This window comes from Cherax quadricarinatus, chromosome 58 (assembly GCF_038502225.1).
Source record: "Cherax quadricarinatus isolate ZL_2023a chromosome 58, ASM3850222v1, whole genome shotgun sequence".
In the NCBI taxonomy this organism is placed as follows: Eukaryota; Metazoa; Arthropoda; class Malacostraca; order Decapoda; family Parastacidae; genus Cherax; species Cherax quadricarinatus.
Window position 1 is genome coordinate 14055033 of NC_091349.1, and position 16652 is coordinate 14071684.

At 42.7% G+C, this 16652-nt stretch overlaps 1 protein-coding gene across 1 annotated transcript in view; it reads right to left on the bottom strand.

The window, feature by feature from the left end:
* The window catches only part of arr (low-density lipoprotein receptor-related protein 6), a 172474-nt gene extending 156550 nt beyond the window's left edge, over nt 1-15924 (bottom strand). The window contains exon 1 of the mRNA XM_053790208.2: nt 15742-15924. Coding sequence (XP_053646183.1) covers nt 15742-15802 — 61 coding nt within the window. The 5' untranslated portion in view covers nt 15803-15924. The remainder of the gene's footprint in view (nt 1-15741) is intronic.
* Nucleotides 15925-16652: the final 728 nt, after the last annotated feature.

Genomic DNA, 16652 nt, shown 5'->3' on the forward strand with positions numbered 1-16652 from the left:
AGCAGCAGCAGCTGACAGTGCAGCAGCAGCAGCAGCTGACAGTGCAGCAGCAGCAGCAGCTGACAGTGCAGCAGCAGCAGCAGCTGTACCACCAATAGTAGCGATGGTTGATTGGGGTTTATTATACAACCTGGCCAGCTCGGAGACACGCACTCCACTTTCATACTTATCAATGATCTTTTTCTTCATCTCTATTGTAATTCTCACCCTTATTGCTGTAGGGTTGGCACTAGAAGCTTTCTTGGGGCCCATGGTCACTTATTTTCCAGAAAAAGCACCAAAAACACTGTAATAATACGAAATATTCCGATTGTATGCTTGGATGTTACCGCGGAGGCTGGCTGGTAAACAATGCCACCGGCGGAACATGTGAGCGTGGCTCAGGCCGCACATTGGACGCGTCTCGGACGAAAATCGGTGAGTGGGTTTTTAAGCGGTATGTGAGGCAAAATTTTGGCGATTAAAGCAAGCGGTATGCGGATTAATCGCTATGTGATGCCATCGGTATGCGGGGGTCCACTGTAATATGTTTATGTTTATTTACTACATGTACAAGGCATATAAGCCTAGCTGACATCAATGACATACAGGTCCTCCATCACAAATCCTGCATCATTGGGATCTGTAGTGTGCCAGATTACAGAGTGATTAAGTTAGAATACACTTAATAAAATTAACTAACTTGACTTGCACAAAGTTCATTGAACATCGGCAAAAATCGAACATTTCCACTACTTTGAGCTCAATTTCAAGGTACTTTTTGTCATGAAAAGCAATCAAAATCATGTCTATTTCTGTAATATATCTTCCATTCTACCAAACGAGTCCAAAAAAATGAGAATAGTACAACCTTAAAAACCATACGAAAATATATTACTGCGAAGAAGCGGCTAATGGCTGAGAAGTGAACTCCCTTATTTATCATGTCTTTTATATTTTTGTTGTACGTTAAGAAGCATCTTTCCATCATACAATGCCCAAGTTTCAATGAGATAGCCCAACAAACAACCGAAAAAAAAAATATTTACCAAAAATCATATATGACAAGCCCAAGCCAGGTACTGGAAATAAGTCACTTTGTCTGACTTTTCTGGGTTATCCTAGGTTCTCTATACATACACTTCTATGTATGATAATCTATGTAACTGTATTTGTGTATACCTGAATAAACTTATTTACTTCTAGTCTGCCAACTGAGTACAAGAAACCACCCATTCACTTATTTCAGCTACCCAATAAAGTGGTCAGAAATTGGCAATTTGGCCAATTTCACACAAATTTCAACAGATGCCAATTTCAAAATAGTCCAGAATAAACAATGCAGACATTCCTGGCACTAAAATAACATTTTCTTTGTTCATTAGCCACGGCTCCAGGCCCCTCTTATATTACTCTTGCTTACCATTTGGAATTTTTATTCACAAAAAAATAGAAGATTACTGTTATGCAGACTGCTGCATTATTGTAATAATTGTATAAATAATGTCAACCCATTCTTGACTACATATTGGAATTTGGACTGGCAGGCAGACAGGTATTGGACGGTGACGTCATTTGTTTACTCTTGAGCTTCGCTAAAGAATAGAACATTTTCGCTACTGTGAGCGCAATTTCAAGGTACTTTTCGTCATGAAAGCAATCAAAATCATATCTATTTCTGTAATATATCTTTCATTCTATCAAATGAGACCGAAAAAATGAGAATATAACCATAAAAACCATACAAAAATATACCGCTAAGCGGCTGCTAATGGCTGAGAAGTGAGCTCCGCTATTTATGATCTGATTTCTTTCATTTTTGGTGTACGTTAACCCTTTCAGGGTTGACAGACCCTCTCAGACTTGTTCTCAGGGTCGGCCAAATATAACGAGTTTGTTTGGTAGAGCTGAAAGCGGTTGGTAAATGATACGTCTTCGGAGGCTTCTTACTTTATTGTTAAGTCATGGTGGGTACACAGGCTTGTGTGTTGTGCCCATGGCCCAGGCAGGGCCATCTCACGAGAGAAGACACTTCTTGACTGAGTGAAGAGTGACGCCAGAGTGGGAGCGTGGCAAGGGCAGGCAGGCTGAAGTGGCAACGCCTATAGGTGGCAGCACCAGCATGGTGCGAAATATGAACTAAGCTGGCAGACAGCATAGGCTGTCTGTGCAGACAGTACAGGCTGTCTACATATGCTCGGCCACCTACCGCGCGTCGTCCCGACGCGACAATACTGGTGGTAAAAGAAACTCGGTCTCTCTCTCGTAGGCACAGGGCACAGAACACAAAATAAAAACATATACTGTATATACATATGGACATGGAAAAAAAACTTCCTACAGGGAGGGAAGAAAAAAACATGTGGGGTGTGCTAAACATCGTGGTCATAGGCAGTGAGCGTCGAAGGGCATCACTGCACGCCTTCCTGCGTCTGGACAGATACTGCAACACAGGAGACATCGCTGCGGCTGAGCTGTGACATAACAGGGTACGGTCTCCTCTGGAATGGTGAAGCAGTCATCGTAGGAGTCACTGCAGGTTTCACTCAACCTGGGGCACAACATGCTGGTGCCCTCGAGTGAGGCGTCAACAAAACTCGGCAACTGGGCAGGACTTCTGGCAAGAGACTCAGGAGGACACTTCTCGACTGTTACTGTCGCTGGGCTGTCACTGCCGGCGAGCGTGGAGCGAGTTGTGGAGCGAGTCGTGGCAGAGACGACTGGGCGAAACATCTGGAAGTCGTATCATACACCAGACTGCAGTGAGAGAGCTAGCAGTCAAAGTGACATCTTCTTTGTGCAGGCTGCTCACTGAAGCTTGTGACACGAGGCTGACACAGCGCCTGCCGACAGTGGCTAACTGCGGCTTGACGCGTGTCATTCTCTCGGCAGTTGGAGTTATAGCAGAGGTTAGTCTAAGCGTCCCCAGACTTGTTTCTCTACATATAACTGCACTCTGACGGTCTGGAGGTGAAGTGAAACAAATCTTGATGGGAATCGTAGCAGGTACGATTCTGCAGAACATCACGAGCGACGAGCATAAAAGCTTTCTGTACAAGAGGGCTCGGTCAGTCGGGGCTGTCTGATAGCTGTCAAACACACTGGTCACACGGGTGACTTAACACAGTGGTGCTACTCAGGTCTGGCTCAGACCTCACTGGACACACGGAAACTTTACACACCCGCGGTACATGCGGTACAACATGGCTTAAACTAGCAAATGATGCTTTTCTGTGCATAAAACTGACTAAGACATACTAAAATGTGAGAACACTGACCAAGAGGAATTAATTAACACGACATATATCTTCTATCAGTCTTCTCGACAATACTGAAATAATTACAGAACACTTGATGTTGACATCATGTGATGTCGAGCGTGACGTATCGAGGTGACGTCAGCAGCACTGTGACGTCAGCAGACATCTCGAGGTGACGTCAGGCAGACATCGTGACGTCATGAAGTCAGGCAGCATCGTCGGTGACATCAATGTGATGCGGGCAGCAGACCACAGCACGTGGCCTGGGACATCTGGTAACTCACGTGGCTGGTAGATCCACGTGACATCGCCCACACCCACGTGGCGTCGTGATCCACGTGGTGTCATGATCTACGTGGCATGCTGATCCACGTAGCTTCGAGTGGCCTCGGGCACTCGGATACACAGCACTGGCGACGAATTCACATGAAAAACAGCAGAAAACACAGCAGAGGGAGTGGGCAGTGGTGAGTGGTGTATGGTAGGCTGGTGAGGTGTGAGAGTACAGCAGGGCGAGGCAAGGAGCGGCCACTTCCTCCTCCCACAAACACGTGAGAACTCACACTGGACGCAGAAATCACCACAAAATTCACCTCTGGCTTGCTGAAACAGCTGTGCTGAGCTAAACAACAACAGCAGCAACATACAAGTGACGCTGAACATGTGACTTGGGAAACAGCGTGGGACACTGTGGCGTGGGGTCACTGGGATGCCACTTACAATTCTCGGAGAAATTCGGCAAATTTCGGCTGGATCCTGCTTGTACCTGTGTCTGGATGCTGAAACGTGCACACACGACATCAGGATAACTCGCTGAGAGACGGATGCTTGTTGTGTAGGGGGATGAAGTGAACAACTTCATTCCTTCCTTCCTCTCTCTGGGCAAACACACTGCTGCGACCACCGCTGCTACCAATGTTTAATGGGATTAATTGGTGATGCTGCAAGCGGGGTGGTAAATTATAAACTTCTTCGGAGGCTTCTTTGTGTATTGAAAAGTGCCGTGGTGGGTACACAGGCTTGTGTTGTGCCCATGGCCCGGGCAGGGCCATCCCAGAGTGAGAGCGTGGCAAGGGCAGGCAGGCTGAAGTGGCAACGCCTATAGGTGGCAGCACCAGCATGGCGCGAAATATGAACTAAGCTGGCAGACAGCATAAGCTGTCTGTGCAGACAGTACAGGCTGTCTACACAAATTTAAAAAAAAAAAAATTATTTTTTCTTATGAAAAGATAAAGAATCTTTTCCCGATCATAATGACACCAAAAGTATGAAATTTGATGGAAAACTTGCGGAATTATGCTCTCGCGGAATTAGTGGTCTCGACGATGTTTATGCATCAGCAATTTTGCCCACTTTGAGCCCTATTTTCAGCCAATTGCAGTATACTTGTCGACAAAAATCGTAACTATTTTGCTAGAACTCCATTTTTTCTATCGAATGAGTACAAGAAACCACCCGTTTACCGATTTCAACTATCCAATACAGTGGTCAGAATTTAGCAATTTTGCCAATTTCACACAAATTTCAAAAGATGCCAATTTCCGAATAGGGTCCAGAATAAACAAGAAAGACATTCCTGGCACTAAAATAACATTTCCTTTGTTCATTAGTCACATCCCCACGCCCCTCTTACATTCTTTTGCTTTCCACTTTGAATTTTTATTCTCACAAAAAAATAGAAGATTTACTGTTATGCAGACTACTGCATTAGTGTAGAAATGGTATAAATAGTATCAGCGCACTTGTGAAAGAGTATCAGATTCACCAGTTGGCGTGTATTGGACGCATAGCATGATTTATTTACTTTTGAACTTTGGTAAAAATCGAACATTTCTGCTACTTTGAGCTCAATTTCAAGGTAATTTTCATTGCAAAACCAGTCAAAATCATCTCAATTTCTGTAATATGTCTTCCATTCTATAAAAAGAGACCAGGTAAACTAGAATACAACACTAAATACCATACAAAAATACAGTGCAAAGTCGCTGTTTTAATCCAAAAACACAAAGTTTTTTTTTTCTCATTACGCATTTTGTGCTGTAGGATTTTTTATACCGCGCACACTGACCACATAGACACATTCTTTCATATGTAGGCCTACCAGCTTTCTCACTAGATTTGAGGGCACTAGAATTTAGGTGTACTAGCACGTCAAAAACCCTGGTGCGTAAGCCGTACTAGTACGGCCGAAACCCTGAAAGGGTTAAGAAGTATCTTTCCATCATACATTGCCCAAGTTTCAATAAGATAACCCAACAAACAACTGAGAAAATATAATAATAATAATAATAATAATAATAATAATAATAATAATATAGTTACTACACGTACATGTCCAAGGTATACAGGCCTAGCTGACATCAGTGACATATTACTGTATAGAAAGCCGCTTGTTATGCAGAGTATTTCAAGAAAATTAGGTCAGTGTCCTAGGATAGCACCCACACTAGTTGGTTAACACCCAGGTACTCATTTACTGATGTGTAAACATAGACAGCAGGTGTAAAGAAACATGCCTATTGTTTCTACCCTGGCTGGGAATTGAATACAGTGGACCCCCGGTTAACGATATTTTTTCATTCCAGAAGTATGTTCAGGTGCCAGTACTGACCGAATTTGTTCCCATAAGGAATATTGTGAAGTAGATTAGCCCATTTCAGACCCCCAAGCACGTACAAACGCACTTACATAAATACACTTACATAATTGGTCGCATTGGGAGGTGATCGTTAAGCGGGGGTCCATTGTATTTACCAAAAATCATATATGGCTAACCCAAGCCAGGTACTAGAAATAAGCCACATTAACTTTTTTGGGTTATCCTAGGTTCACTACACATATGCTGCCACGTGTGATAATCTTTATAGAGAAAATAACTTTTTTGTTTCAGGTTTATTGTGCAGTAAGTGTATATCATAGTTAGCCCTGTGCTATATTCCATTTTCTCTAATATAAGCCCCAAGACAGGGATAGGAGAATGGTATTTGCGTACCATATCCTCTTCATACCTCCGTCGAACTGCTCGGTGTTATGCCAAATATTATTTATTCTGGAGTATTTAACATGTTTTATGTTATTTATATTGCTTATTATGTCATATTAGATCAATTGTGATAGGCAATAAGCTGTATTGTTGACATTAGCATAATAATAAAGCATATTCTCCTGCATCATGAGACTGAGCTCATAGCAACCGACAGTGGCTTCAAAGCCACCTTATCTTTAATGGATAATGTACTGTGTAGGTGCTTTACATAATGAGAAGCATTTCTTTTATTCATTGGAACCATGGCTAGGGCTAAAAGCAAGCAGGTTATAACAATAAATGGAGAAAAAGAAATTGGAATCACTTATGCAGCAAGTAGGGCCACCAAACAGTACCAGCAGGTTGGTGTTGCGACCCTGGAAATTTGAAATTATGCTAGCCAAAATTAGTGCCGAATAACTGAAGGAACCAAATAACTGATTGCCGGATTTGTGATGGCGGACCTGTACAGTGGACCCCCGCATACCGATTTTAATCCGTGCAAGAGGGGTCATTGTTATGCGAAATAATTGGTATGCGAATGAATTTTCCCCATAAGAAATAATGGAAATCAAATTAATCCGTGCAAGACACCCAAAAGTATGAAAAAAAAATTTTTACCACATGAAATATACATTTTCCCACACACAAAGAGAAGGATACATGCACAATAGTAGAGTAGTACATGCACAGTATATATTGTGCATGTACTAGTCTACTAAATGAAGAATAAATGACACTTACCTTTATTGAAGATGCAGCAATGACTGATGAGACACTGTGTCCTGGGAGTGCCTTTTCCTCCTGAGTACTGTAGGTCCTGTTTGGCATTTTCTTCCAGAACAGGCCTTATCACACTGTGTATGCCACTACGATTCTTAAATCTCTCAAACCAACCTTTGCTGGTTTTAAATTCACCAATATGAGCACTAGTTCCAGGCATTTTTCCCTGTTCACCTGGGTGTTAGTCGACTTGTGTGGGTTGCATCCTGGGAGACAAGATTAAGGACCCCAATGGAAATAAGTTAGACAGTCTTCGATGACACTGACTTTTTTGGGTTATCCTGGGTGGCAAATCCTCTGGGGTTAATTGTTTCTTGGTATTCTCAATAAGCCACACCAACAACGGTGCTACAGCAGCAGCAGCAGCTGACGGTGGTACAGCAGCAACAGACGATGCTACAGCAGCAACAGACGATGCTACAGCAGCAGCAGACGATGCTACAGCAGCAGCAGACGATGCTACAGCAGCAGCAGCAGCTGACGGTGGTACAGCAGCAACAGACGATGCTACAGCAGCAACAGACGATGTTACAGCAGCAGCAGACGATGCTACAGCAGCAGCAGCAGCTGACGGTGGTACAGCAGCAACAGACGATGCTACAGCAGCAACAGACGATGTTACAGCAGCAGCAGACGATGCTACAGCAGCAGCAGCAGCTGACGGTGGTACAGCAGCAACAGACGACGCTACAGCAGCAACAGACGATGTTACAGCAGCAGCAGACGATGTTACAGCAGCAGCAGACGATGCTACAGCAGCAGCAGCAGCAGCTGACAGTGCAGCAGCAGCAGCAGCTGTACCACCAATAGTAGCGATGGTTGATTGGGGTTTATTATACAACCTGGCCAGCTCGGAGACACGCACTCCACTTTCATACTTATCAATGATCTTTTTCTTCATCTCTATTGTAATTCTCACCCTTATTGCTGTAGGGTTGGCACTAGAAGCTTTCTTGGGGCCCATGGTCACTTATTTTCCAGAAAAAGCACCGAAAACACTGTAATAATACGAAATATTCCGATTGTATGCTTGGATGTTACCGCGGAGGCTGGCTGGTAAACAATGCCACCGGCGGAACATGTGAGCGTGGCTCAGGCCGCACATTGGACGCGTCTCGGACGAAAATCGGTAAGCGGGTTTTTAAGCGGTATGCGAGGCAAAATTTTTGCGATTAAAGCAAGCGGTATGCGGATTAATCGCTATGTGATGCCATCGGTATGCGGGGGTCCACTGTACTACAGTGGACCCCCGCGTAACGATATTATTTCAATCCAGAAGTCTGTTTGGGTGCCGTTATAGACCGAATTTGTTCCCATAAGAAATATTGTGAATTACATTAGTCCATTTCAGACCCCTAAAAATACACCTACAAAAGCACTTACAAAAATAAACTTACATAATTGGTCGAGTTGGGAGCTGATCGTTATCCAGGGGTCCACTGTACTATATAGAAAGCTGCTTGTTATGCACAGCATTTTGGGCAAATTAGGTCAGTTTTGTCCCAGGATGTGACCCATACCAGTTGACCCACACCAGTTGACTAACACCCAGGTTCCCATTTTACTGATGGGGAACAGACAACTGGTGTAAAGACACACGTCTAATGTTTCTACCCTCATTGGGAATCGAACCCAGACCCTTGCCATGTCAAGTGAGAGCTTTAGCCACCAGGCCACAGGGCACTAAGTTCATTTAATTACATTAGGATATGATAGATTTGTCTGCTTAGGTTAGGATATGTAAAGTCTGTTTGGTTAGGTTAGGATGTGATACGTTCATCTGGCTAGGTTAGGACATGCTAAGTTTGTCTGGTTAGGTTAGTATAGGTTTATTTGATTAAGTTCGGATATGTTAGATTTGCTTGGTTAAGTTCATTTGATTTAGCAGTGTTAAGACGAAACTTCATTTTGGGTTCATGTAAAGATTATCCAGACTACTGACATAAGTTTCAGTGCATAAGAGTTCACAATAAAGCTAACAGAATTCTTGACTTCATATCAAGAAGTATAAATAACAGGAGTTCTCAGGTTATACTTTAAATGTACAGTGGACCCCCGGTTAACGATTTTAATCCGTGCAAGAGGGATAATTGTTATGCGAAATAATCGTTATGCGAATGAATTTTCCCCATAAGAAATAATGGAAATAAAATTAATCCGTGCAAGACGCCCAAAAGTATGAAAAAAAATTTTTTTTACCACATGAAATGTTAATTTTAATACACACAAACTGAAAAAGGCATGCACAATTACATGACACTTACTTTTATTGAAGATCTGGTGATGATTGATGGGATGGGAGGAGGGGAGAGCATTATCTTCTTACTGTTTAGAAGGGGAATCCCCTTCCATTACGACTTGAGGTAGCAAGTCCTTTTCCGGGGTTACTTCCCTTCTTCTTTTAATGCCACTAGGACCAGCTTGAGAGTCACTGGACCTCTGTCGCACAACAAATCTGTCCATAGAGCTCTGTACCTCCCGTTCCTTTACGATTTGTCTAAAATGGGCCACAACATTGTCATTGAAATAGTCACCAGCACGGCTTGCAACAGCTGTGTCAGGGTGATTTTCATCTATAAAGGTTTGCAGTTCAACCCACTGTGCACACATTTCCTTAATCTTTGAAGTAGGCACAATGGATTCCACAACTGGCATAGGCTTCTCAGGGTTAGCCCCAAACCCTTCAAAATCTTTCTTAATTTCCATACTAATTCTCACCCTTTTTACCACAGGGTTGGCACTAGAAGCTTTCTTGGGGCCCATGGTCACTTATTTTCCAGAAACAGCACCGAAAACACTGTAATAATACGAAATATTCCGAGTGTATGCTTGGATGTTACCGCGGAGGCTGGCTGGTAAACAATGGGACGGCCGGCACATGTGAGGCTGGCTGAGGGCACATTGGACGCGTCTCGGACGAAAATCGGTAAGCGGGTTTTTAATCGGTATGCGCGGCAAAAATTTTGCGATAAAAGTAATCGGTATGCGGAAAAATCGCTATGTGATGCCATCGTTATGCGGGGGTCCACTGTATACAGTGGAACCCCTACTTGCGAGTTTAATCCGTTTCGTGGCCTTGGAAGCAAAAAATCAACCGAGCGACTGCTCGTACGTATTTGGAAAAACTCGCACGTGGATGCACTTACAAGTGGAGGTTCCACTGTATTTGATTGGCAAAGCCTCATTTAGATTCTCTCATATCTTGGTAAAAAATTTACCACTCACAGCTTATCTGAGTTAGCTGAGCTCATGACATAGAACTATGTAAGGGACCCTAGCCTCAATGACATAATTCTATGTGACAGTCACTGAAAGGGCTAAAAAAAACACTTAAACAAGTTCATGAGTGGGTGTGGATGGGTGTGACTTGGACCTGCCTAACATGAGCCAGTAGGTCTGCTGCAGTGCTCCTTCTTTATGTTCTAACATCTGTATCAAACACAATAGAGGCAAAAAATGGTGATAACTTATTTAACCTAGGATAACAGCACCATAACAACAGCAGTGGTAACAGTCCCATGATAACAGCACCATTACAGCAGTGATAGCAGCACCATAACATTAACCCTTTGAGGGTTTTGGTCGTACTAGTACGTCTTACGCGTAGGGGTTTTTGACGTACTAGTACTCATAAATTCTAGCGGCCTCAAATCTAGTGGGAGAAAGCTGGTAGGCCTTCATACGAAAGAATGGGTCTATGTGGTCAGTGTGCACAGTCTAAAAAAAATCCTGCAGCACACAGTGCATAATGAGAAAAAAAAAACTTTGACCATTTTTTTGGAATAAATCAGCGACTTTGCAGTGTATTTTCGTATGGTATTTATTGTTGTATTCTAGTTTTCTTGGTCTCATTTTATAGAATGGAATACATATTACAGAAATTGAGATGATTTTGACTGGTTTTACAATGAAAAGTGCCTTGAAATTGAGCTCAAAGTAGCAGAAATGTTCGATTTTTACCAAATTTCAAAAGTAAACAAATCGTGCCAAGCGTGCAATACACGTCAACTGGTGAGTCTAATATTCTTTCACAACTGCACCAATAATATTTATACCATTTTTTACACTAATGCAGTAGTCTGCATAACAGTAAATCTTATATTTTTTGAGAGAATAAAAATTCAAAGTGGAAAGCAAAAGAATATAAGAGGGGCCTTGAGACGTGACTAATGACTAGAGGAAATGTCATTTTAGTGCCAGGAATGTCTTTCTTGTTTATTCTAGACCCTATTCGGAAATTGGCATCTTTTGAAATTTGTGTGAAATTGGCAAAATTGCTGAATTCTGACCACTGTACTGGATAGTTGAATTTCATAAATGGGTGGTTTCTTGCACCCATTCGATAGAAAAAATGGAGTTCTAGCGAAATATTCATGTTTTTTGTCGACTAGTACAGTGAAATTGGCCGAAAATGGGGCTCAAAGTGGGCAAAATCGCCGATGCGTAAACATCGCCGAGACCGCTAACTTTGCGAGAGCATAATTCCCTAAGTTTTCTATCAAATTTCAAACTTTTGGTGTCTTTATGATCGGGAAAAGATTCTCTATCTTTTCATAAGAGAAAATATTTTTTTTTTTTTTTAAATTTGGCCGACCCTGAGAACGAGTTTCGGAGAGGGCCTGTCGACCCTCAAAGGGTTAAGACATGTGCAACAGTTGGATATCTTTATTGATAAAATGTTTTGCCTATACAGTAGGCTTCTTCAGTCAAATACAAAGGGATTAGTAGTAATGAAAGAGAGGATGTAATCAGTTCATCAACCTAGGAGTAAAGGTAACTGAGGTGGTCAGTCCCTCAGCCTGGAGAAGAGTTCAGCTCCATGGTCTGGACTGTGAAGATGAAGCATGGAAACGGAGTCTTAAATACTGTCAAAGGTGAGGTGGAAGATCTCAAAGACACTAAGGGATGGGATCAACTAGTTTTATACTATTTTTAACGATACTGTCATACATTGCAGCACAATGGTAGGTAAGACACATGCAACAGTTAAGTATCTTTATTTTGAAACGTTTCGCCTACACAGTAGGCTTATTCAGTCGAGTACAGTAAAGTTAGAAGAAACAAAAGAGATGTGAAGATGGTGTAATCAGTCCATCACCCTTGAAGATGTAGTTCTGAGGTGGTCAGTCCCTGAGCCTGGAGAAGACTATGGAACAATATTCTTCTCCAGGCTGAGGGACTGACCATCTCAAATACCTTTTCTCCAAGGTTGAGGAATTGATTGTATCATGTTTATTTCATTATTACTGCTCCCTTTGCATTTGATTGCAGAAGCCTACTGTGTAGGCAAAACGTTTCATTAATAGAGATACTCAACTGATGCACATGTGTCTTAGTCTTCAACTTGTCGGTATTTTATACCATTTTCAACCGTACCATAACAGCCATGATAATAGCACCATGATAGCATAACAGCATCATAATTAGCAGCGATACCACCACCATCTTCACTAACAATGATGATCTGACACGAAATGCCACCATATCAAAAACAATAAACTCAGATCACAACATAATCGAAGTTCAGATATGTATGAGCAGAGCCCCAGACCAACAAAATGTGATCAGTCACGAGGGAGCCTTCACCAAATTCAACTTCAATAACAAGAACATAAAGTGGGACCAAGTAAACCAAGTCCTAAATGATATAAGCTGGGAAGATAGCCTAAGAAACACAGACCCCAACTTATGCCTAGAACAGATTAACTCTGTGGCACTCGATGTATGCTCAAGGCATATTTCTTTAAGAAAAAGGAGGAGTAGATGTAAAATAGAAAGAGACAGGCGCTCCCTTTACAGGCGAAGGAAAAGAATAACAGAGCGGCTAAAAGAGGCTAATATGTCTGCAATGCGTAGGGAGACACTGGTCAGAGAAATAGCAAACATCAAACTAAAACAAAAGGAATCTTATGAGTCAGGAATCGCGGGAAGAACTAAAAGCCATAAGTGAAATCGAAAGAAACCCATAGTATTTCTTTTCTTATGCCAAATCAAAGTAGAGAACAACATCCAGTATTGGGCCTCTACTTAAACAAGATGGGTCCTACAGAAATGACAGCAAGGAAATGAGTGAACTACTCAAGTCCCAATATGACTCGGTTGTTAGCAAGCCGTGAACCAGACTGAGAGTCGAAGATCTAAATTAATTTTTTACGAGAGCCACAGAATCTGGTAAACACAAGCCTATCTGATGTTATCCTGATGCCAAATGATTTCGAAAAGACAATAAATGACATGCCTATGCACTCTGCCCCAGGGCCAGACTCATGGAACTCTGTGTTCATCAAGAACTGCAAGACACCCTTATCATGTGCTTTTAACATCCTATGGAGAGGAAGCATGGACACGAGGGTCATCCCACAGTTACTAAAAACAACAGACACAGCCCCACTCCACAAAGGGGGCAAAGCAATAGCAAAGAACTACAGACCAATACCACTAATATCCCATATCATAAAAACCTTTGAAAGGGTCCTAAGAAGCAAGACTGCCACCCATCTAGATACCCATCAATTACACAACCCAGGGCAGCATGGGTTTAGAGCAGGTTGCTCCTGTCTGTCCCAACTACTGGATCACTAAGATCACATGCAGATGTAATGTATACACAGACTTTGCAAAAGCCTTTGACAAGTGTGACCATGGCATAATAGGGCACACAATGCATGCTAAAGGAAAAACAGGAAAAGTTGGTAGATAGATCTATAATTTCCTGACAAACAGAACACAAAGAGTAGTAGTCTACCGAGTAAAGTCTGAGGTGGCTATGGTGAAAAGCTCTGTTCTGCAAGGCACAGTACTCGCTCCCATCTTGTTCCTCATCCTCACATCAGACATAGACAGAGATATAAACCACAGTGCAGTGTCTTCCTTTGCAGATGACATCCAAATCTGCATGACAGTGTCTTCCATTGAAGACACTGCAAGGCTCCAGGCGGACATCAACCAAATCTTTCAATGGGCTGCAGAAAACAATATGAAGTTCAAAGATGAGAAATTTCAATTACTCTGATATGGTAACCGTGAGGAAATTAAAACTTCATCAGAGTATAAAACCACACAATAGAGCGAAAAACTAACGTCAAAGACCTGGGAGTGATTATGTTGGAGGATCTCACCTTCAAGGACCATAACATTGTATCAATCGCATCTGCTAGAAAAATGACAGGATGGATAATGAGAACCTTCAAAACCAGGGATGCCAAGCCCATGATGACACTCTTCAGGTCGCCTGTTCTATCTAGGCTGGAATATTGCTGCACACTAATAGCACCTTTCAAGGCAGGTGAAATTGCTCCCCTAGAAAATGTACAGAGAACCTTCACGACACGCATAACCAAGATAAAACGCCTCAATTACTGGGAGCGCTTGAAGTTCCTCAACCTGTACTCCCTGGAATGCAGGCGGGAGAGATACATGATTATATAGACCTGGAAAATCCTAGAGGGACTAGTACCAAACTTGCACACGAAAATCACTCCCTACGAAAGCAATAGACTCAGCAGACGATGCAACATCCCCCCAATGAAAAGCAGGGGTTCCACTAGCATGTTAAGAGACAACACAATAAGTGTCAGGGGCCCAAGACTGTTCAACTGCCTCCCAGCATACATAAGGGGGATTACCAATAGACCCCTGGCTGTCTTCAAGCAGGCACTGGACAAGCACCTAAAGTCTGTACCTGACCAGCCGGGCTGTGGTTTGTACGTTGGATTGCGTGCAGCCAGCAGTAACAGCCTGGTTGATCAGGCCCTGCTCCACCATGGGGTCTGGTCACAGACTGGGCTGTGGGGGCGTTGACCCCCAGAACTCTCTCTAGGTAAACTCCAGGTAATAACAGCTGTGGTAACAGCACTGTGATTGTGATTACAGCTGTGATAATTATTATAATCAAAAAGAAGCGCTAAGCCACAAGGACTATACAGCGCTACAGCTGTGATAAATGCTTTAAAACCGACAAGTTGAAGATTGAGACTCTTATGCAACATAGGAGAATCTTTACTGAAGAGAAGTTTTGCCACACAGTGGCTTCATCAGTTCAATACAATGCAAAAAGTAGTAAGGAGAGGAGGAGTTTGAGGTAATCAGTACCTCAGCCTGGAGTCGATGTGTTCAGTCCATCAATCTTGTAGAAAGTGATTGCAGCACCCTAACAGCAGTGATAACAGCAACGTGATAACATAACAGCACTGTGATAGTGATAACAGCACCGTAACAGCTATGATAACAGCACCATAATAGTGAGAACACCACCATCACAACAGTAACAGCTGCACCGTGATAACTGCACTGATAGCAGTGATAACAGCAATCAGTTACTACCATGGTACTTGTTGGTTACTGCCACATGACCTGTTATTTTCTGGGTTAATGAGGTTCAGAAACTACACGAGGCTCAATAATTCTTCATGCCACCTTAACACCACCAGTCAAGGAGACCTTAAACCCTAAAAATAAAGATTAAAGTAAACTGTGTACGTATATACAATGAGAGGCATACACGGATATACATACGTCTGCACACCTGTTTACCTTGCTCCAGCAGCACTAAGAACAACCAGACAGCCACGCAGAGAGTATAAATACCACAAAGAAGGCAGGAACAGACCAAGGTTAGAGAAATATAATGTTAATAACAAGGCATGTGTGTGCGAGGGGGGGGGGGTGTTAATGTAAACAATAGTTTCCACTCACCCTCACTGCCAGCTACATGGACGATAACAGCCAGTAACGTGATCCAGAGTGTGCACATCATGTATATACATCATCACGTCCCTGGGCGAGTAGGTCTCGTCATGGTGGAGCGTGAAGGGTGGTCTGGGAGGGTGGTGGCAGCCTCACACACACACTCATCACAACAACACGGCCGCCATCATAACACTCTATATCACTCCGCCACCATCCTCGCCGCAATACAACCCACCCCCAGCAACCCTCCGTGCTACCTTGTAGTCCCTCCATCACAAATTATTATTTAAATTTTCCAGTATAATATTCCTCCAGGGAGGCTTTTTTGGTGTTGGTGAGGGGTTCTTGATCCAGGGAACTGGATTTATGCTTAAGTTCCCTGAATTGGGCCTGAAAGCCTTCCTTTCCCCTCCCCACAGGCGCTATATAATCCCTAAGGATTTAACGCTCCCCGTGGTAAAAATAATAATAATAATAATAACGATAATCCCACATGATATGAAATTTAAAATGATGAATCTACAATAATCCAATACAATTATATATTATGATTTGCTTGAACCACCAATTATGTTACCGCGAAATTTGTATGCATCCTTAACTACGCATGTATATATACTTAACTATGTACATGCCTATACATATTTGTATACGTATATTTATATAGGCTTAACTCGCTGGGGTATGTTTGCTGTGTTTGTGTGTTTACTGGGTGATGGTAGTGTGTTCGCTGCAGGTGTTCATCTGATGTTTGCTGGGTGATGGTAACGTGTTCGCTGCAGGTGTTCATCTGATGTTTGCTGGGTGATGATAGCGTGTTCGCTGCAGGTGTTCATCTAATGTTTGCTAGGTGATGGTTGGGTGTTCGCTGCAGGTGTTTATCTGATGTTTGCTGGGTGATGGTTGGGTGTTCGCTG